We start from the raw sequence: 22,634 nt of genomic DNA, 5'->3' as shown, positions 1-22,634 counted from the left end.
AAGACACGTCGGATTACGAGTTCCCGGATGCCCGCCAAATTTGTTACTCACGTGTGTCTATTTCGGTCGTCCGCCATTTTCTGGAAGAGACAAGAAGAACACTTCATCCACTCCGTCGGAAATCATGGCTGTCCAACCTTGTCAACAGTTTTCTCTAGGTGATGATATCGATTTAATAAATTTGATTCCATTTTCACGACAGCATAAATAAATTTTATTTTGTACGTCTGCAGATGGAGCGGCAGAACAAGGCTTCCTTGCATTTTATCGATCATTACCTGAGGTGAGCTTGGCCTTTGTGATATCGCTGTAAGCTTATCATAAAGCTTTAGAGAAGAATGTCTGATCTCGTTTTTCTTCCTTACCTTTAGAAACCAGAGACAACCTTCCGCGTTTTTGATCGCTCGGTGAGTAATGACGGTACCTGGTTCTATGCAGCTATCCGCGAGATTGTAGAATACCGGGTCACTCATTTACATATCTCAATTTGAATGTTTCCTTTTGTTTCTATATGTTTCGTTCTGAGAAGCGTTGAGGGATATGTTAATAAGTGGCCCGGCATTGTAAAATCGCTCCAAACCTGCTGAGATCTAGATCGAATTAGTCAAAAGAGCAAACAACGCTGAACCCCCAGGAGTTACCGCAAATCCTCGAATTAGCACCCGGGGCGCTTATTTCAAATTTAGGAGAGGACACGGGGCGCTTGTTCGAGGGGGGTGATTAATCGAGGTTGGGGGGGAGGGGCACTTATTTAATTTTTCCCAAATCGTGCCCTGACATGATAAGTTTTTTTAATACATCATGTGGACGCAAACAACAACATAAGCTGTTCATTGACATAAAACGCTGATCCTAAAGTTTAAATCACTCATTACTCGTCTACAAAATAGGGGCAGGGGAGAGGGCGCTTATTTGAGGGGGGCACTTACTTTAAATTTTTGGCCTATAGGAGGGGCGTTTATTCGAAGGGAGCGCTTATTCGAGGAGGGGTGCTAATTAGAGGATTTACGGTTGGGGGGGAGGTTGTGGAAAGTAAATAGAAGAAATTGATTAATAAATCTGTATGTTAAAATATGAACTTAACTGAATATGTACACTAATAAACAATGAATAAACAAACAAATTTACAAGCTATTTAGGGATAAAAAATGTCACCAAATGAACAGTCTCAGACTTTCAGTTAATCAAAAGTATAGGCTAGGGCTTAATTGAGGTGGTCTGTTACCTTTTCTGTGATTGTCACTCCCATCAAAAACTGTTAATGGTTTGTGAACTGTCAAAATTCTTGTGGGTCCGAGTTTCCTTAAATCTACCAGTCAAAATAAATCTTCTCCCTGCCTTACCAAACCCAAAATTGGCAGGATACTAAGAATTTGACAAAAGGTAAGGGGGTGAAATCTATTTATGTTGACTACTGCATAAAGAATTCTTAATCAATGTATCTGTGATGGTTTCCAACCCCTCCAACTCCTCAAACCCCTCCTGCCCCCCTCCAATAGCCTCTCTCTCAAAAATTCCACTCAGCTGAAATCCCCACCCTATTAATTTACTCTAAAACACAAAATTATGTCCTGACCTTCCATTACCATCCCCACTGTGCTATAGGGTGTTCTTACTCGGAATACCCAAACTGTGAGGATCACGTGGATTGCATGACCTTCTGTTTATTTAGAAAATAAATCCCACAATTTTACCAAAATGGCTCAGTTTTCTATCTTCCTGTTGTCATGCTTTGTAGGATTATTACACTGTTCATGGTCCTGATGCATCATTTGCTGCTAAAGAAGTCTTTAAGACTGCAAGTGTCATTAAATATCTTGGGGCAGGTATGTTTTCTGAGGTAAATGATGGCAGGGAAATACAGTACTCAATCTTTTGCATTAGTCCACTTCCCACTTACTGCCTGACAGTGAGAGATGTGCTGTCAACATGTATACTGTCAGGTAATAGACAAACCTGTCACATTGTATGTCACTGGTTTAGGGTGCATTCCTTTGGGGTGGTTTGGATCAGGATCAATGATCTAAGATCACTTGCATCATGGATTCATTGGCTCCGGTGATGCACCATGATCTCAGTGATCTTGAATCAGATCACCCCAGATCACCCCAAAGGAATATACCTTTAGATTCATTCTTTTTTCCCACATGATCTTGAAGACTTTGTGCAGACACTATGAAGTTGAATGGTCATTTCTGTAAGAACCTTTTTAAGGAAGACTGTTGCATAACAAAATCATTCATGTGTGTCATAAGCCAACTGGCAGAATGCAAATATAATTGTTTTGAGTGTCATTGTTGTTTTCCTATCATAGTCTGTTAGAGGGACTAACAAAAAACAGTGCTCTGCAAAATTGCCAAATAAATTAAAATTAAGGGGCCAAATATGGCTAAAAAGGTTGTCTTCCTACATGTAGGCTGAGGAACCTGATATGATTAATATGTAGCATTCATGTCCCTTTAATTACGAACTATTGTCCATGAAGTATTGGTAACTGTAACTTGAAAAACCTTACATCATTATTCTTTTACAAATTTATAGTAATGGTACAATATTGCTATTATGATTGTCCTTGCTTTTCAGGAGAGAAGAAGGTTCCATCAGTCATTTTAAGCAAAATGAATTTTGAGAGCACAGTGCACGACCTGCTGTTGGTACGTCAGTACAGAGTGGAAATGTACCGTGCAAGTAAAGGAGGAAAGAATACGTCAGCATGGGAACTAGTTGCCAAGGTACACGATGAACGAGATAAAACGGAATGAATAAATAACAAATGACTTGCATAGTGCTAATGCAATGGTGGGAACCATAGTGCACAAGATCTAGCATCCCAAAGTCAAGCTGTGGCTGGGTTGGAGGTATTGTATTCTTGGGCAAGATGCTTTACTCTCATCAGTGCCTCTCTACGCTCATGGGTATAATCGGTTCCCAGCAAATTTAATGCTAGGAGGTAACACTGTGATGGACAAGCATCCCATCCGGGGGGGGGGGGGGGTAGAAATACTCCTAGTCACTTAATGTTACAGAAACCAGTATGAGCTCTGGCAGTTTTGACCACTTGGACTGATGTAGACTAAATATAAAAAAAATGTGTAAAGCTTTGCTGTTTGTGCTTGATAGATATTAGAGCAGTTTTCAATTGAGTGTCGTAAAACCAAAACCAAAACCAATTACTTACCAAGTAGACTTCTCAGCTAATCTCAAACTGTAGTAAAACCAAAACCAAAACCAAAACCAAAACCAAAACCAAAACCAAAACCAAAACCAAAACCAAAACCAAAACCAAAACCAAAACCAAAACCAAAACCAAAACCAAAGTAATTGTCTAATTACTTTTGACACTCAACAAAAACCACTCTAAAAGTTGCCACAAATAATTTTCAAAATTGATACTGGAAACTTTTCACTAAACAATGTTCTTTGACTGTAATAAATTAATTCCTTTTAGGCATCTCCTGGGAATTTGCAACAGTTTGAAGATATCCTCTTTGGAAACAATGACATGTCTGTGTCTGCAGTTGTCATGGCAATCAAGCTTGGTACAGAGAATGGCCAAAGGGTACATTATTCAGTTTCTTAATAAAGTGTTAATTATTTAAAGGTTAACGCACTCAGCGAGTGAATTATTGGGATTTACCTGCACAAGTTCACAAACAATGAACTCGAAATTTTCAATACTGCATTCGGCAAGACCTTGTGCAGTATTGAAATTTCTCGTTCATTGTTAGTGAACAAGTACAGATAAATCCCGATAATTCATGAGTAAAGATTGTGTTAACATTTTTATTATTCAAATTGAATACACTAAACAAAGAAACACTGCATTGAAACCACTATATTTGAGTCAGCCAAAGCCATGGTGTAATGAAAGTGGTGTGTTGAATTTACACCACAGCTGTTACACCACAATAATGACGTTGAGGTGGTTGTTTCGTCACAACCCAGTATCACGTGGTACAAATCAGCCAATCAGAAAATTGGAATTCATACAGTGTATGAAAGTAGAATGATAATTAATTATAACTTTTTACATGCAATTTAATTAACATCATGCAAATTGGAGGTAAAAATTTTATATTTATTATCAAAGTGCACCGCTTTGTCCAAATTACAGTGGTAATGGCAAGCCTTTGAACTGAAACACAAATATTAGTTTTAAACTGCTACTAATTAGTTTGAAAATGACTAGATTTAAAACATGTAGCCCAACATGCTATTGGTGTTACATAGAAATGTAACTGAAAGATTAAACCTCTATTTGAACTTCTATGTTTGTGTGTTTTAAAAAACTTATAACTAGTCAGTAGCCACCTCTATACAGCGGTCACTAAATATAATTGGATCTCAAGCATACCAAAAATTATTTAATTGATAATTAACTTTAAGATTTTTTTTCTTTAGATTGTGGGTGCCTCATATGCAGATGCTGCAGCAAGAAAGCTTGGAGTCTGCGAATTTGTAGATAATGATCAGTTTTCTAATCTAGAGGTGCATGGAATTCAAATGTTTAATAACTGTTAAGTCTTAGAGTGACATTTGTGCTAGATTACATGATAGTTACAGCCTGAAAATAAAATTGTTTTTTCTTTGCACCCTGATATGGAAAAATATCTCTGATAAATCTGTTCCTGAGTGTGTGGATAATGATAAGATTTTTTCCAGGCTTTGCTGGTCCAACTTGGTCCAAAGGAATGTTTACTGCCACAACATGACACAAGTGCTGATGCAGCAAAAATGCAGGAAGTGATTCAGCGAAGCAATATTCTGATAACTGAAAGGAAGAAAGGTAAATTGCTGAATTGATGCAAATAGCATGCACATGATAATATACATGCTAATATTTATAGCCTAATTATAGCTGGTTTATTTGCCTACTTAACAGCAAATAATATTAATTATCCATTTGCATTTTTCTGCCACTTTGGCTGAGGTGTAAACATAATGCAATAGTCTTTGTACAGGAGTCTGACATGTTATTTCCATAAATTAATATGACATTAATTTCACTTGGAAACCATGTCGGAAACAGCAAGCAGTTTAATCTGTTAATGGTCAGTGGAATAAAATGTATAGAGCATTTCTTGTGATGCTTGTTTTATTTTCATCTAGCTGAGTTTTCCAACAAAGATGTGGTTCAAGATCTGAACAGGCTTTTGAAGCTGGGCACAGCTGGTAACAGTGCAACACTAGGTATTGGAACCATATTTATTTTCTCTTATATTTCATATAAAACATTACTAACTGAAGTTTCGAAATGACCTTACATGTAGTTATTTCTTTTCCTTTGCTGTCATTTTAGGCAGATCTGTTATTCGTATTCTTGTAAAAACTCCTTATAGTGATACCAACTCCTAAATAAACTAATGATGAGAAAAAAAATTCAACTGAGATAATAATTGTACCACAGAATTTCATATTGCTATTAGACTCGAATTTGTTTCAATTAATATTAATTAATGAGATGAAACAATTATTAATGTGAGTACTTTATCTTACTAACACAGCATTTCTTTACTTTTGATAGCTGAGATGGACTTGACACAAGCTACATCTGCCCTAGCAGCCTTAATTAAATACTTGGAGGTACTTTGTTATGGTGGCTGTTTGTATGTGCAATGTTTGTATGTGGCTGAGAGCATTACTAAGAGAGGCATCCACTTATGGGAGGTGTCCACCTACAGGAGGTGTCCACCTACAGGAGGTGTCCACCTACAGGAGGTGTCCACCTACAGGAGGTGTCCACCTACAGGAGGTGTCCACCTACAGGAGGTGTCCACCTACAGGAGGTGTCCGCCTACAGGAGGTGTCCGCCTACAGGAGGTGTCCGCCTACAGGAGGTGTCCGCCTACAGGAGGTGTCCGCCTACAGGAGGTGTCCGCCTACAGGAGGTGTCCGCCTACAGGAGATGTCCGCCTACAGGAGGTGTCCACCTACAGGAGGTGTCCGCCTACAGGAGGTGTCCATCAGTGGAGGTTCTACTGAACATATTTAAACTGAGCTACAGGAGAATTGTAGCAAGCTGGATCAGGTTCAAATGTGACATCCATCCAGTACTACAAAACTGCTAGGACTTAGAAGCAATGTCAGAATTAGTAATTTGTCGTAACTTTTAAACTGCAATTTAAAGTATCTCTTTATCACAGTTTCTTGCAGATGAGTCAAACTTTGGCCAGTTTCATCTGAGTACATTTGACCTTACACAATTTATGAAGCTTGATGCTGCAGCTGTCAGGGCTCTTAATCTTCTTCCCAACCCTTTAGATGGTAACTCTTGGATAATGTGCTATAAAGTAAAACAAAGAAGTGGCAGCAGGTCTGATTAATTATCAAATAAATTTTAAAGGTTGAATGGTAGAATATCGTGACTCAAGAATTGTCTATGCCATAGGTGTTTTAATAGATGCTGGGTTGTCAAAATTAGCTTGTTGCCATTGAAAATCGCCATCTACTTCTTCATTTGCACCAGTTACTCTGCTTGCTAGTCATCTGACTCTCAAGATAAAGATGGTGAAATCAGCCACCCACTTAAACAATAATGCTCTTTTCTTCAAAACATTGGGACTAACATATGGACACAAAAACTCAAGGGCAAACTTGCAAATTAACCTAACTTAAGACTTGTCATAAACAGTGTAATACACCTCATGTGTGTACTGTAGCCCCCAAACTTATACTGCAATTCTCGTCTGATATTTAAGGAGGGAACAAGAGTATGTGTTTGATTGGTCTTTTGAATAAGTGCAAGACAGCTCAAGGACAGAGATTGGTGGCACAGTGGGTTAAACAACCTCTGATGGACAAGAACAAAATAGGTAAGTAGTGCTTTGCATTACTAGTACTTATGTTGAGGTGCAAAACTAGTTATTATCATAACTTTTTTTCTTTGAAAATACATGTATGTCTTGGAAATTGTTGGATATAAAACTTGTTTTTAAACAATGTTTTAGCCTTGTAGATATTTTGTCAAAACTTGTTTTGTTTACAGAGGAAAGACTTGATATAGTTGAAGTGTTCTTTGACGACACAGAATTGAGACAAACAATCCAGGTATGCTGTTTTAGAGGGTTATTTTAATATATGAATTCAAAAACCATGTGGCACTACTGTAATGAAACTGCTAGTTAAATCAGGTTTTCCAAAGACTACCAAAAGTTCAATAATTACATCGTATAATTTAAAAAGTCAAGGAGATGCCGGCTTCTTACGACTCATCTAAAACATAAACTATGAGTGAATTTTCAAGTTGTTTGTCAGCGGCATGTCCCAAGCTCCATCTAACAAACTTCTAGACAGTGTAAATGGCCAACACACCCAATGCAACTTCTAAACTACAAGACTGGTGATATTCATCTATTAATATTAGTAGCATTGGTTGTCTGTGGGCTCAGTTTATTACTTGTAAAGCATGCTGTTAGTTACTTTGTAACCAGTAATGGGTACATGCAAATCATTCATTGTAACAGATGTAATAAAACATAGCAGTAGTACTGATGACAATCATAAAGAATCATTATTTGCCTCATTTAACATCTGGTAGTCTACACAGAATCTTAATACAGAGGTCACTTGATAAAATTACTAACTAAATGATTTTGCTGCTATGTAATTTTTCTACAGGAAGAACTACGTAAAGTCCCTGATTTTTCTAGATTGGCCAAAAAATTCCAGAGGCAGAAAGCAAGTTTGCAGGTCATTTACAATATTACAATATGTAACTGTAACATTTTGCTGTGTGTGTTGGGGTGGCATTGCTTGTCTAATAGTGGGGTTTAATGTCATGAGAAAAGTAGTCTTTATGTTGCTAAAAATAAACTACAAAAGTGCTATACAATGCTCAAAAAGGCAAAAACAGTACCTTAATTCTTGTAAATTTTTTTTGAACAGGACTGTGTAAGGGTGTACCAAGCCCTCCATAGACTTCCCTCTTTCACAGACATTCTCACAAGCTATCAAGGAAACCACAATGAACTTATAAACGATTGCTTCACAACACCCTTACAGGTGATTAGTGTTGATATTTCCTCAGCTGTGCAATTGGCCAACTTTTATGCAAATATAACCAGACAGTAAAATACATCTACATGTATAGCTGAAATCAGTTTTCAGCATTATGATTTGTAATACTTTGGTACTGAAAGGATTAATTTCACTATTTTACAGGATCTTGTACAGGATTTTCAAAAATTTACTGAATTGGTGGAGACCACAGTAGACCTGGATCAAGTAGAAAATCATGAATATTTGATCAAGGCTTCCTTTGACGAAGGACTGCAAGGTATGGTTTTAATTCTGGCTCTTATAAGGAAAGTGTATTCCACAACCTGGTTGTAACTGTCATTGGAAATAGGATCTTCTTTTATGTGGTTGATAGAACAGCATTATCATCCCCTACTGATACATGCAATGAATGTCCAGATTGTTTACAAGCTGTTTTTGTAATAACAGAGAGAATTCTCATGTGCTCACTGGTTGAGTGCCAAGTCTTAATGCAATGCAAAGGTGACTTTCAGAGTGTCGACAAATTTTCAAAACCCGCAAATTATGAAACGTAAATTGGGGCATTTGAGGTGAAATTTTCAAGGAACTTGGTGGGTTCAACAGAAAAAACATTATTGCTGGTAAGTGCGATTTTCCCTGTGATATTGCTGGTGAATTAACAGTTATCTTTAAAACCAAATCAACCACATTTTGCCTCTGACTCCATTCTTACACACCTTGTGAATGGTGTTGTGAAATATCAAAATCTTGAAGTTATTGAAGTGGATTTGGAAGTGCGTCCATGTAATTGGTCTTTAAATGTAGTTCCATATCTTAAAGAATAACCAAAATTTCACCAGTTTTTTTGGTTCGAGAAAGAATAACTGTGAACTTATCTGACTCTTTTCTGTAGAATGCAGAGAAAAGATGGATGAGATTTTAGAGCAGATACCAGTGGAACTGAATAAGGCTAGTATAAGCAGTATCATAAGAATGTTTTCTTGCATTCATTGAGTAAAGCATGGCATAATTATTGTTTTATTTAGCTTTATTCACATTTTGCTGTTTTAATTGTTCTTTTGTATACAGGCTGCCAGAGACCTAGGTCTTGAAGCAGGAAAGTCAATAAAATTGGAGTCTAATAACCAGTTTGGTTATTTCTTTAGGATAACAAAAAAAGTGAGTTTATAAATTTCAATGATGATACGTCTACCTCTAACCTCCTCCTACCTCAGCGATCCATTGGCTCCACTCACATCTGTCTTCTTTGCAGCATCCATGCAGCATTAGATGCATCATTGGGCATGTCTTATATCTTAGAAATGACTGGCCTGCACCATTTTGTCTTTGTCTTTCTTCAGTTTATCGTAGCCCCTTCTTGTCGTGCCCCGTGTGCGAGTGTCTTCTTTTCAAGCTCAGAATGCACCTACATGCACCATCTTCTTCTGTTAACTCCCTTAGCTCACAGTGTTGGACTGCCCTTTTTGCTACATGTAAGGCATCTCTCGCAGTTCAAAAAGCACTGACGTACGGCTTCCAGGCTTTGGTCTCCTTCAGCTCCTCCTGGTAGAGTCTTCAGAACCTGTTTTGCCACCCCACATTTCTTTCACTGCTCCAACACACAAGCAGGATTATCCTATGCCCTTCTTCGTTATGTTGTTTTATCATCCTGGTACACATTGGAGACCATTATAGAACAGCTTTGAGAATTTGTCTAGTTTGGAAGAGGGCTTGGTATATACTAAAACTTATACAAAGGCCTGATCCTAGAACATTGGATGTTTGCTCTTACAGTTAAAATAGCTGGGTTTTTCAATTTATTTGCTCTGGCTTTGTGTTTTACAGGAGGAAAAAGCATTGCGAAACAGCAAGCGCTACACCACAATAGACACAAGGAAGGATGGCATCAGATTCAACAATTCCACCTTACGGCAACTCAATGAGCAGTTCCAAGCATTTAAAGAAACCTACAATGATGTGCAAAGTAAACTTGCTAATGAAGTCATCAAAGTGGCTGGTACGTCCAGAAAGTATTCTTTGGCAAGATAATTTACTCTTGCCAACTTGCAAGCTTGTCAAATATGTCTGAAGAAATTATATTTATCTTTAAAGGATCACACATGATTGTAATGTCACAAATATCATACTTGTGCCTTTTTTGAAAAGGGAAGGAAAGTGACAGAACGCATTTAACGTTGTTGTCAACTCTGGGGCTAGTCTCTTCCGCAGCCGTTTTTTGGGATGTCACGCAACACTCCCCCCAATGAAACGGCTGCTTTCTTTGGGGGAGCGTTGCGTGACATCCCAAACAACGGCTGCGGAGGAGACTACTTTGGAGCTGCATGTGTATTTTCAAAAGTGTCGAGTGCAGTTTTAAGGGTTTTATTATGTTGCAGCAACCTTTCAAAATGCTGTTAGGACAACCAGTTGTGCTGGAATATAACTAGCATCCTATCTACGAAGAGTAAACTATGGAACACTCAAAATTGGCAGGTTACCCCAACCTTTTTTCCTACATTATGGCAAATTTGAATGTTTGTTCTAATAGGAGGTTACAGTGAACCGATGCAACTGTTGAGTGACATCTTTGCACAGCTTGACGCCTTGATAAGGTGAGTTTTACGATATTAATAATAAGCAATTATTAAATGAGTTTGAGCATCAAAGTTCAAATTGATCAAACATGATGACTGAAGGTTAATTTTTGTATTATTGTAATTATGCTCTACAAACTTTATTTCCAGTTCTCAAGTATATGGTGCTTGTGAGTGTTTTCGTCTTTTCTGTGTTGCCCGTGTCAAAGATTTGTCATTTTATAAAGTTGACTTCTAACTTACGTATTTTATTTTTTTCAGCTTTGCACATGTCTCTGCTAATGCACCCATTCCATACGTTCGTCCTAAAATCACCCCTAAAGGTAAGTTTGATACAGATGCTTGTGACAGTTTTCACTGCTGTGATGTATTCGTTCATTTTCCGGCTAGAATCAATCGAAACATTTCCATAAAACGCGTTTCATTCTTGATTGTTACATGTAGTGGATTTCTTTCAGCCTGCTTTGTTTTTCTTGGTCTGTCGAACGTGATGCCAATAAACACGCTGGTTATTGGTCATTTACAAAGCATGGCCAAGGAGTTGAACGTGGGACTACTGTAAACAAATTCAGTTTGTGGCAGGTTGAAGGGCTTTTGACCGGAACTTCCAGATTACCGCACTATCCCTCTAAACCCCTCGTTTTATCCATATTCCATTAGTGGTATCTTGATCTTTTTGCAACATATGTCTTTGTTATATAACCCTCTACAGGGGAAGGACACATGAAGCTTGAGATGGCGAGACATCCCTGCCTTGAAGTTCAAGATGACGTGGCGTTCATTGCAAATGATATTGCAATGGAAAGAGGTATGAAAAAGAGCAAGTTAGCCAATGTTTTTTTCCTCTAACGATCTTTTTTCTTTTGTTTTCAATATCATTATGTGGCTTAGTTTTTAAACAACACTTTCCAACTTTTTGTTTGTTTGTTTGTTTGTTTGTTTACTTTTGTTTTGTTTTGGTTTACATGTAGTTTTTTTGGTTTTTGTTTACACTGGTAGGTGACAAGGAATTCTTGATCATCACTGGCCCAAACATGGGAGGGAAGTCCACTTACATCAGGCAGGTCTGTTAGGTGTCACTATCAAGACCTTGACACTTTTGTTCTTTTTTGGATCTTCTTTCTTTTGCTTTAGGGCAGCCTTTTAAAACTTATTGTAACATGGCATAGAACAGAACCTAAAGCAAGATGTTCTGGTATAGAGCATAAGCGCCTTCCATAGCCATTCTTATGAATCGTTAATCGAACTACACAGGCGTAAACATCGAGTAACCAGCATGTGCCTGCTCTACAGTTATAAATTGGTGATTTTTTTTTCTCAAGGTCCTATAACAGTGTCACAAAATAATGTTTTTGTAATTACTGTTAACTACTAATGTCAACACTTATTGATTTGATGAGATTTTAAAGTACATGTGATTGTATATATTTGGTTGCTGGGCTCTGCGTCTAATAGAGTTTACTCGACAAAAGCTGTGTTTTGAACCGAATTCAAACCAATAGTTTGCCACATTTGGTTACATCACGGCTTAAATGAGTGTCGTAACACCAGAACCAAAGTAACCACTTTGGCCAATCACAAAGGACAGGGACTATCTAGTGAACCAATCAAACCTGGAAGCAAATACATGCGGGAAGCGCGAACGCGGGAAACGTGTGCGAGCAAGTCGCGATTGGTTTCGGTTTTACTTCTGATTAGATGACAAAGTGGCGCGAGTGTTTTTTAGCCAATCGCTTTCGACACTCCAGTGAAAATTGTCCACCGATTTGAAATAACTATAATTTTCTCAAATTCTGTGCACTTTGTCAAGGTTAAGGAGTCTCCGAATTAACCCTCAACTGATTTAGCTACAATGCAGTTAAAAGTTAGACTTCGTTACATTTTGTATCGGAAGTTGGGAACGGTGTAAAATTTAGGTGGTGCCATCGCTCTAGTCTTAGTTTATGCCAAGACTTCAGTATTGTGTGAGGTACCTTTCTGTACTTATATGTGTAAACCTTATTCACGAGTTAAGCCATTGGTTGTTATGTTTCTGTTTCATTGTCGTTTGCCTTTCTATTTTTGGTTGTCAGACTGGGGTGATTGTACTGATGGCACAACTTGGATGCTTCGTGCCATGTAGCTCGGCCGAGATCTCCATCACAGACTGCATTTTAGCTCGAGTGGGGTCTGGAGACAGCCAGTTAAAAGGCGTATCAACATTTATGTCTGAAATGTTGGAAACTGCTTCAATATTGAGGGTAATGATTTGAGGGTAATGATTTGAGGGTAATGATTTCTTTGTTACAGTTTGTGCGAATTTTGCTGTTGAATTGAAAAAGAAACCAAACAAACCGAAGACCGCTAACAGTGCAATGAACGAATCAGAAGCGCAATACGAGAAATGCAGGAAAAGGCACGTGACTTGCGTCTGAAAGATATTGAAATCCGTGTACAAACGTAAAAGTCTGTTCAACTAAGGTCACATTTTCAAACTTGAAGAATCATTGAAGAATTTTGTCAAACTTGTATTCGGCGAATTTCGTCAAACGTTTGTTGTCTCGTCTTGTCTGAAAACCTTCTTTTTTCTTTTCTTTTTCTCCCATAGTCTGCCACAGAGAATTCACTTATCATTATTGACGAATTAGGAAGAGGAACATCAACGTATGACGGCTTTGGACTTGCCTGGGCAATTTCACAGTAAGATTTGTTGGTTCTGATTGCCTATGCCGGTATGAGAATAGACTGCTGGCAGCCGACATTTTCTCTAAGGGCGTGAAGTTGTCCCAATCCCTTTTGGTCTAATTCGTCTCACCTCATAATCCCTCCCAAATTTCGAGAGAAAAAGACTCCCAGCAGTTAGGCTCGATTACATGCCGCTGTTCGAGAAAGGAGCCCGCGCTCGCCCCCGGACTCTAGTGAGGGAATCTCAGCTGAGATCAAGGGAGAAAAAAAAGCACCACTTTTAAAACTTTAAAAAGTTTTATTGTTCACATCTGCCGCAGCTTCGTCGACTCTTTTTGCTTTACTGCTGCAGCTAAAACTCGCGTCCTTGTTAAATTTTCATCCCCATTATCGGTCGCAAATTCTAGGTATCCGGGGTAGCCATCTTCCCCTTTGAACACATCCATTTGTGAAGCGAGATCTCTAGAACCAAGCCAACCCAGTTGACCGCACTCTTACTGACACGAGGGGCTCTAATACATTAGACGGGTGCTTTGAAAGTACTCAAACTTGAACTAGCCTTTAGATGAGAGGAGATGGAAAACTTGTTCTCTTTTTCTCTCTTTCCACCTCCCCCCCTCCTCTCTCTCTCTCTCTACTCTAGCTAGCACGTATGTCATTTGTTTAACTATGGACTTGTTACAACCTCAGATATATAGCCACCAAGATCAAGTGTTTCTGTTTGTTTGCGACTCATTTCCACGAGCTCACAGCCCTTGCGGATGAAGTTACTACGGTGAGAAACCTTCATGTTACTGCAATGACCTCCAGTGGAACGCTGACGCTTCTGTACAAAGTTAAACCTGGTGAGCTGTTTATTGTGCAAATAAAATAAGTCTAGACTTATACGTCCAAAGTTCTGATCTGGAGAAGATTTCTCTACAGGGTTATGAAAAGTGACGTCAATAAGGCGTTAACATAGCCTGCATAGCTGGCGGGAAAAGTGAGCGAGTGTTTTTTTTTTGGGGTGGAGTCGCCATTTTCTTTTCTCGCGGTCGAAGCTCGCACCACAAGTGAAAGAATAGGCCATTGTCCAGTTGCCTTTTGCCTCTGTATCAAAACGAGTCCCCATGCGAAACGAACGAACGAACGAGCGAGCGAGCGAGCGAGCGAGCGAGTGAGTGAGTGAGTGAGTGAGTGAGTGAGTGAGTGAGTGAGTGAGTGAGTGAGTGAGTGAGTGAGTGAATGAATAATTTTATTACCGTGTTAAAAATCAATAAAAGAAATCAAAGCCATGCATATGTAAATGTATTCGGCCTACAGGTTCATTTTGATGCAAATAAAACTCATTTTCATAGGAAAGGTTTTGCACGAAGATCCCTTTTGAAACAGAGGCACAATGTTACTCGGAAATGACCTATTCAACTCGACTCATCACCAATCCTCACGCGGCTTTGCCACTCGCGTCCAAAAGGACGGATGCTCTCGTGCGCGAAACACCACGCAGGCGTCAATCGTGAATAACTTAAGTGTAACCAAACCACTGAGGTGGTCATCTAAAACGAGGTCAATAAGGCATTTTCTGCGAATAACTAACGGGTAACCAAACAAGGAAGTTATGTAACAGGTGGCTAGTTAGGCGTGTATTGCGCATAACTCAAGTGTAACCAAACACAAGGAGGTTATGTAACACGAGGTCTATAAAGCGTTTATTGGGCGTGACTCAGTTGTAACCAAACACTAGGGTGTTATGTAACACGAAGTCTTTCAGGTGTGTTTTGAGCATACCTCACGTGCAACCAGACACAAGGGGGCTACGTCACACGAGGCCAGAAAGGCGCGTAACCAAACACGAGGAGGTTATGTAACACTGGGTCAATAAGGTGTGCATTGAGCATAACTGACGTGTTACCACACAATAGGGAGTTATGTAACACGGGGTCAATAAGGTGTGTATTGAGCATAACTCACGTGTAACCACACACTACGGGATTTTGTAACACGGGGTCAATAAGGTGTGTATTGAGCATAACTCACGTGTAACCACACACTAGGGGGTTATGTGACACGGGGTCAATAAGGTGTGTATTAAGCATAACTCACGTGTAACCACACACAAGGGGGTTATGTAACACGGGGTCAATAAGATGTGTATCGAGCATAAGGCACGTATAACCACACACTAGGGGGTTATATGACACGGGGTCAATAAGGTGTGTATTGAGCATAACTCACGTGTAACCGCACACAAGGGGTTATGTGACACGGGGTCAATAAGGTGTGTATTAACATAAGGCACGTGTAACCACACACAAGAGGGTTATGTAACATGGGGTCAATAAGGTGTATTGAGCATAACTCAAGTGTAACCAAACACTTGGGGGTTATGTAACAAGGGGTCAATAAGGTGTGTATTAAGCATAACTCACGTGTAACCACACACAAGGGGGTTATGTAACACGGGGTCAATAAGGTGTGTATTAAGCATAACTCACGTGTAACCAAACACTAGGGGGTTATGTAACAAGGGGTCAGTAAGGTGTGTATTAAGCATAACTCACGTGTAACCACACACTAGGGGGTTATGTAACACGGGGTCAATAAGGTGTGTATTAAGCATAACTCACGTGTAACCAAACACAAGGGGGTTATGTAACATGGGGTCAATAAGGTGTGTATTAAGCATAACTCACGTGTAACCACACACAAGGGGGTTATGTAACACGGGGTCAATAAGGTGTGTATTAAGCATAACTCACGTGTAACCAAACACTAGGGGGTTATGTAACACGGGGTCAGTAAGGTGTGTATTAAGCATAACTCACGTGTAACCACACACTAGGGGGTTATGTAACACGGGGTCAATAGGGTGTGTATTAAGCATAACTCACGTGTAACCAAACACTAGGGGGTTATGTAACACGGGGTCAATAAGGTGTGTATTGAGCATAACGCACGTGTAACCACACCATGGGGTTATGCAACACGGCGTCAGTAAGGTGTTTATCGAGCATAAGGCACGTGAAATCACACAGTAGGTGGTTATGTAACACGAGGTCAATAAGCGTGGATTCCGCGTATCGCATGTGCAACCACTCACTAGGGGATTATGAAACACGAGGTCGATAAAGCGTTCATTGCGCGTGACGTGCGTGTAACCAAACACATTTGAGTTTTGTAACAAGAGGTCAAAATAACTGAATTCCTTAACAATTTAATTGTCAATGCTTTTTTTTATGTTCTTCCAGGCGTTTGTGATCAGAGCTTTGGTATTCACGTTGCAGAACTGGCGCACTTTCCAACAAGTGTCATTGATGTAAGCATACCGTTATTTTTAAAGTCCTATCAATACTTCATTCTCTGCTCACCAACATGTTTGGTACGCTCGACGTAGTCCAGCCAAAATACCCAAGTCGAGACCAAATGCGCCTGATACCGCCGAAGCGAATAAAATAAATAAATACGATTACATATTTACTGTACCCAAATTCGGCCAAGTTGCCATGATATCGTAGTCATATCAGGTCAGTGACTGGAGATCACTGGTACGACATGTTTAAGATTTTACCTGCGCGTTCTTGGGGATTTACTGCCGTTTGCTCACAACTTCGTGGATGCAATGTTTTTGCCAGTCGATCTAAATAACTTTGGAATAGCTTTCTGATTCTGATTTTCGTGGGAGACAATCAGGCACCCGACTGCGGTGACTTAGTAAACACTTAGCCTGTTCTGTCGAGGAACTCTCGGCTGATAGTTGTACTGCGGAAATTTGATGTTCTTGAAACAGATATTTGTCCGCGAAGCGAAGCTTCGACGGCAAATATGCTAATTTTAACAATATAAAACTTCCAAGGGTCAACTACAGACCAGTAGTTCCGAGACACTCTGTTGTCTTCTTCCGCGCGCCAGTTAAAAAATCGAATCATTTTCAGAATTTGAAAAAGATAACAGACAAAAACCCACGAAATGTTTTTTTGTTGTTGTTGTTTTGTAACATTCATAACATTACAAACCGTGCCGAGTTTTAGGAAATTTTTCATATGCATTCGTTTTCGATGGACTTAAAAACGTGCTCTGATGGAAGAATAAAAATTCCTGTCACCTGCCTAACTGAACATGCTGAAATAACCAAACACACGTGGAACGATGTAACAAGAGTTAATTACATGTAACTCACATGTGACCAAACACAAGGGGTTATGTAAGATGAAGTCAATAAGGCGTGTACTGCCCACTTGAGGTTACGATACACAAGTAAAACTGAATGACTGATTCTGTTAATCTCGAGAATCTCAATGTTCCTGAGACGGAGAGATTCAAGATGCAGGGGAAACAAAATTAACTGGTTTCCCGAGGGACCAGACATTAAGTGATTTGCTTCATAGCACAACGAAACAAATGAAATAATTCACCTACAACGGCGGTCGTGCACTGTTACCCTCTGACGTGTTTACGAAAACCACGACAGCAACGGTAACGTCACTTTCATTCATCACTTTCATCCATCACTCTGTCGTCACCTTGTTTTGATCGAAATGTCACTGCTTTTGTCACGTAAATGCACCTAGTTAGCATCATAATAATCATCCAATAATCTTAGGTTTCCTTCTCTTCTGTTGAGTATAAATTGCCGGTCAACAGCCTGGTGAAAAGATATTTACACTGAATTCTCAACAAACTATGGAGCGACTACGGCAATCCGTCAAGAAGATGAACAGGGCTCTCACAGAAAACAACAACCAGATAGCGAAACTGGACATGAGTTCTGGAAACAAAGACCAATCCAGCAGTGAGAAAGGTAGATCAAACTACCCTTCAAATTCTGTCGGGGAAGATGGAAAACAGGTCCAAGCTACCACAAAACAGAGTGGAGATCAGATGGAGCCGAGAAGAAGACGTTACATGGACGACAGAGTGATGAATGAAAGTGCCAAAAAATTACCGCCGGAACAGATGGCCGCATTAGAGATCGACATTTTCAAGCCACTGGATTTCTACGAAATTTTATTTAACCGACTGAAAGGAAGCGATAAGGGGAAGATAATAAGTAATATCAACGAACTGTGAACGTTGCAAGTCTTTCCCTGGAAAATAACTGTCGATACATATATTACGTCATTTTTCTTCGCTCAATAGGCGCTGTGTGTATCGTTCATTAAGTAAAGGGAAAATAAGATCAACTTTATTGATCAGTTGCCAATGAAGAATTTTGTTTTGATTGGATGGTTTTGTTTGTTTTGTTTTTTTTTGTTTTGTTTTGTTTTGTTTTGTTTTTTTCGCTTCTGGAACTTCAGTATGGCAGGCGAAAGGTCGAGTTAGTCCATTGAAAACGGGGAATGCTTTAAAGATTTCTAAAACTCGGTAGTGTTATGGTGTTATAAATGTTGCAAAACTGCAAAGAGAAACGCGATGGTTATATTACCGCGTAATAGGAGTGCGGGCACCTTCGGACTTTGAAAAAAAAAAATACGGAATGCCCAAAAGCGTGAGTGTTGAAAATCGAGATGCAAACGCACTCAAATTGCATGAAAAACAAAAACGTTCACGATTCTCTCATCTAATGAAACTACTATAATTTCAAATAACCTTACATACCCAATGACCTCTATTAGCAGTCCCAATTTTTGCTCGAAAAATTGCACAGTGACCAGACGAACATATTATGTGATTCTTTCAATATACAGAACGACCGAAATTACGCCATGGTCTCAAATTATATGTGAAAAATTCGGAAAATCGAAAAAAAACGGAAATGTCATATCCTATAAATCTAAGAATACTCATAAGAATATTTTCAGCCTAAAACTAAAAAAAAAATTCAGCCTGGGCCGGAAAAACAATATTCTTACTTAAAAAGAGTGCTTTCACGACGTGTTTTTACTCAGTGATATTTGGAGAGTTACGTAATAATGTTGCATTATATACTGAACATGTTGTCTGAAAATTGTTGAAAGAGGTATTCAAAGGGTGGAAACAGGAGGGTAGAAAAGTTAGCGGCAGTGAGTAGCAGTGATCTCACAAGCTATGGAATATTTTCTGCTGTATTCAGTTAAATTCTCGGTTTATAACTTTCTTTGCGCCGATTTGTTTTTCGCATTTCTTCGTCTTCGTAAACTTCTGAGGCACGAGTATCAGTTGTGATACCTGAATTGCTTGCTGAGCGTTTTTTCCTCGATGTGCCGAGAGTTCCTTAATGGTGTTACGTAATAGTACAGTTTTCCCGTAAATTAAAGAAAAAAAAGAAAAACAGTCGATAGCGGTGTGGAAACATGAGTAGCAACCATGTTCAACTGTGTCAGGTCGTGGACCTCCCACAACTCGTTTACGATGGTTATTCCTCAGTTCCCTTCGCGCAAAGAATTTTATTTCATTGAGAGGATACATGTAGGTCTCCTCATGATGGATAGCGATGGAGCGATCGTCAAATTCAGAACTAGCCCTTGGTTGAATATTAGTGGTCCTGTGATCTATGTTTGCATTGGTTCTGAAGGCTGAGAGTGATTTGGTAAATTACACAACATTTTCAGCATACAAAATGACATTTTTTTTTAAATCTCAGCCTAAGTCGGGTTTACTCTAAAAAATCTTCTTGAAATTTCGCAAATGTCAGCCTCGATGTTGTTATGAAATATATTCTTAAGAGAAAAAAGAGTGTTACCGGTTTCCATGTGATAACTGCCATCGCTGTATTGTTTTGGCAGCGGTCGTAGCTGCTATATGGAAACTGCTGTATAGCCGGTCGTTGTTTATCTTGACCCTTCAGTTTTTTTCTTTAGTTTGCCAGGCAAAAAGCAGCGGAACTAGAAGACTTTCAAGGCAGTACGGCGCAGTTAGGTGATGGAGTGTTAGGTTAGTGAAGGCAATTTATTGTGGGGCTGTTTCTGATAACACAGTTGGAGTAGTCGAAGAACGGAACCATTCGCACCAAATTTCACTCGAACGCACTCTACGGAGTTGGATTGATTGATTGACATCGGAAAATGGAACGTAATCGAACCCTCGAAGTTCAGTTTACGCAATCAATCTCAGTAGAAAACACGATCTTCGGGAAAAAAATGAACGAAAATTCATGGGCTTGATATCGTAAAGCCTAGTTCGATTACGTTCTATTTCGCCAGGGAGCACGTGCTGAACAGGGCAGGCCCAGCCTTAAGGCCTGCTCGTTCTACTCTGGGATGGTACTGACGTTTTACAAGATTAGTTATGGAGTCAATTGGGAAACAATTAACTCAAGGACTAAGAAAGTCTCTATTTCCGAAATGAGTAAAACGATGTAATGAGAATGTTAGTTAATGATGAGGTTTGGTATGGTTACCCTTGCTATTGTATACGTCACTAAGCGTTGTCGACTTGAGCCCCGTCGTAATATTGTTTTTAAAGAAAGACTTCTTGATGGAGAGGGATGGGTACTTAATAAATTTTCTGGCTCATAACAAGATTTGTTTTGGCACATTTTAAGCTACTGGATAGTGTATCTATATCAATTGTTTTTGTACAGGCTGTGACTAAGAACACTGTTAGCGGTATCCAAAACTTTCCGAAAAATATCCCAATCACGATAACTTCTCATTGAATCTGTGTAACGTGATGTGTTTCAGTACATGTTGATCTACTGGATAATTGCTTAAAGATGACGATGATGATCAATTAAAACTCTGAAATTATCTATCTTCAATGTAAATATTGAATCTCGCGTTGACTGTTTTCTCTTAGATTCAGAGACTGGTACATCGCCCGCAAAAAGACGGCGCCTGGCCAAGCAGGTGAGACTAATCAAGGGCAAGGCTAGGCTTGCACTGCCTCTCTGGAGCGCGTCGGCCTAATGGCTGTTGCGCTGGACTACGGTTCGAGCGGTCTGGGTTCGAGCCCTGGTTGTGGTCACTGTGTTGTGTTTTTGGGCAATACACTTTACGTTCACGCCGGGCGGGAGGTGGGTGGGAGGGCGGGGGGTTCGAAGGATGGGCTAGCATCCTATTTAACAGGAGTAGGAGTACTCCAATCTCTTCATGGAGATACCCCGGTACCCTGGTGCCTGATAAGTCACTAGGTTCGAACTGAACGCAGCCTTTTTTTACTGCCTCTGGAAACAACGCACGTTCAAAGAGAGTTAAATCCCTCAGAACGTTCACGACAAACGCAAAGCTACTCACTACAGAGTACAAACGGCAAAGGGGGACTTTGGCCGTTAGTGGGAAAAACAAGTCGTGCCTGACCTCTAGCTGCCTGGCCTTGCCTCGTAAAAACAGTAGAGGGAGTGAAAATAAGTGTAGATTTTTAAAAGAGGAAGGGACTTACTGAATACTTAGTTAATTAGCCTAGTGTAGATCTTTTAAATTTGTGACATAAGTAAGATACTTTTAGTCGTTCTTCTACGTTATGTCAACTGTTATGTCAACTGCTTCATTCTGAGTTTTCCTTACAACTGCAATAACTGGCGTCATTACAAAATGAGTTCACTCTGTTTAGAAAAGAAACAAGTTTATGGTTAATCGTGTTCATGGGTATTTTTGTGTCCCATTTTTTTAGGACGGTGAAGAAATTATCAAAGAGTTTCTCGGTCAAGTCGCAAAGTTGCCAGTCGAAACCATGACGGAAAAGCAAACAGCCTGTGAAGTGTCGAAATTAAAGGAACAGGTCCTGGCCAGAAATAACCCTTACATCCAAGAACTTCTTGCCAAATAGGAATAACAAAAAGACAAGTGGACAAGGGCCGCTTTAGTTTGTGACGGTTCCTCGTAAAGCGTAAATATACAGTTAAAGTTCCGAAGACCTATCGATTCTTGACCAATCACACTTGCGGGCGAACTCGCACAGTTGTCACGTGAGCGTGTCGTTCCCAGAATACGTTTTGTTACCTGGCAACTGCTGGCTAAGACTGTGGGCTTTAAAGATTTCGTATTTGTTCTTCAGACTGTACTTTTCTAAAGATGGAGAAAAAAATATTCGCATATAAAATTGAACAAATGCTTTCGTAGGACTGGAACATTCCGGATAAATGTTCTCGCTGGAATGAGTGGGAGACTGTCCAAGTTGTTCAGTTTTATAACGCTTTTTGGAAACGAGACCAAACCCTTCCCTGGAAATTTCTCTTCCATTTCCTCCAATGACGACTTAGATAACAAGAAAACCATCTAGCGGGGGTTTTTCTTCGACAGTGGAAAACGCTGGCAACTTAATCGTATCATCGCACGGGAAAAAGTTTCCGTAACAGCAGCTTGTAGACGCGCATTTTGACAGTTGTGAAAGATAAACTATCTGTAATCGTAAAGAGAAATCTATAGACGTTGAGTAGTAAGAAATATTCCAGAATAAAGTTAATAGATCATAGCTATGTTCTTTATTTTTTGTATGCCATCAAATCAATGTTATATGTAGGCTCGACTTGCGCCACTTTCCCGAGTCTGGTCTGCATTCCTTTAA

General features: G+C 39.5%; 1 protein-coding gene across 1 annotated transcript; it reads left to right on the top strand.

Annotated features, from left to right (window-relative positions):
- Window positions 1-33: 33 nt before the first annotated feature.
- Window positions 34-22,541, top strand: LOC110057814 (DNA mismatch repair protein Msh2-like). Its single transcript, XM_089283411.1, has 30 exons — window positions 34-158; window positions 234-283; window positions 372-407; window positions 1,739-1,826; window positions 2,584-2,732; window positions 3,449-3,559; window positions 4,402-4,488; window positions 4,663-4,786; window positions 5,110-5,190; window positions 5,525-5,583; window positions 6,144-6,264; window positions 6,699-6,812; window positions 6,986-7,047; window positions 7,618-7,689; window positions 7,885-8,001; window positions 8,161-8,275; window positions 8,891-8,946; window positions 9,067-9,156; window positions 9,823-9,994; window positions 10,526-10,589; window positions 10,833-10,894; window positions 11,284-11,379; window positions 11,571-11,635; window positions 12,644-12,811; window positions 13,159-13,250; window positions 13,926-14,080; window positions 16,463-16,530; window positions 19,991-20,063; window positions 20,928-20,977; window positions 21,741-22,541. Exons 1-30 carry the CDS (start codon window positions 125-127, stop codon window positions 21,894-21,896), a joined length of 2,787 nt encoding a protein of 928 aa, XP_089139537.1. The 5' UTR covers window positions 34-124; the 3' UTR covers window positions 21,897-22,541.
- Window positions 22,542-22,634: the final 93 nt, after the last annotated feature.

This window comes from Orbicella faveolata, unplaced genomic scaffold (genome assembly GCF_042242905.1).
Source record: "Orbicella faveolata isolate gen_17 unplaced genomic scaffold, um_ofav_v1 contig_12, whole genome shotgun sequence".
Taxonomy (NCBI): Eukaryota; Metazoa; Cnidaria; class Anthozoa; order Scleractinia; family Merulinidae; genus Orbicella; species Orbicella faveolata.
The sequence above is the reverse complement of the archived record's forward strand: the minus strand, read 5'-3'. Positions and strand labels throughout refer to the sequence as shown.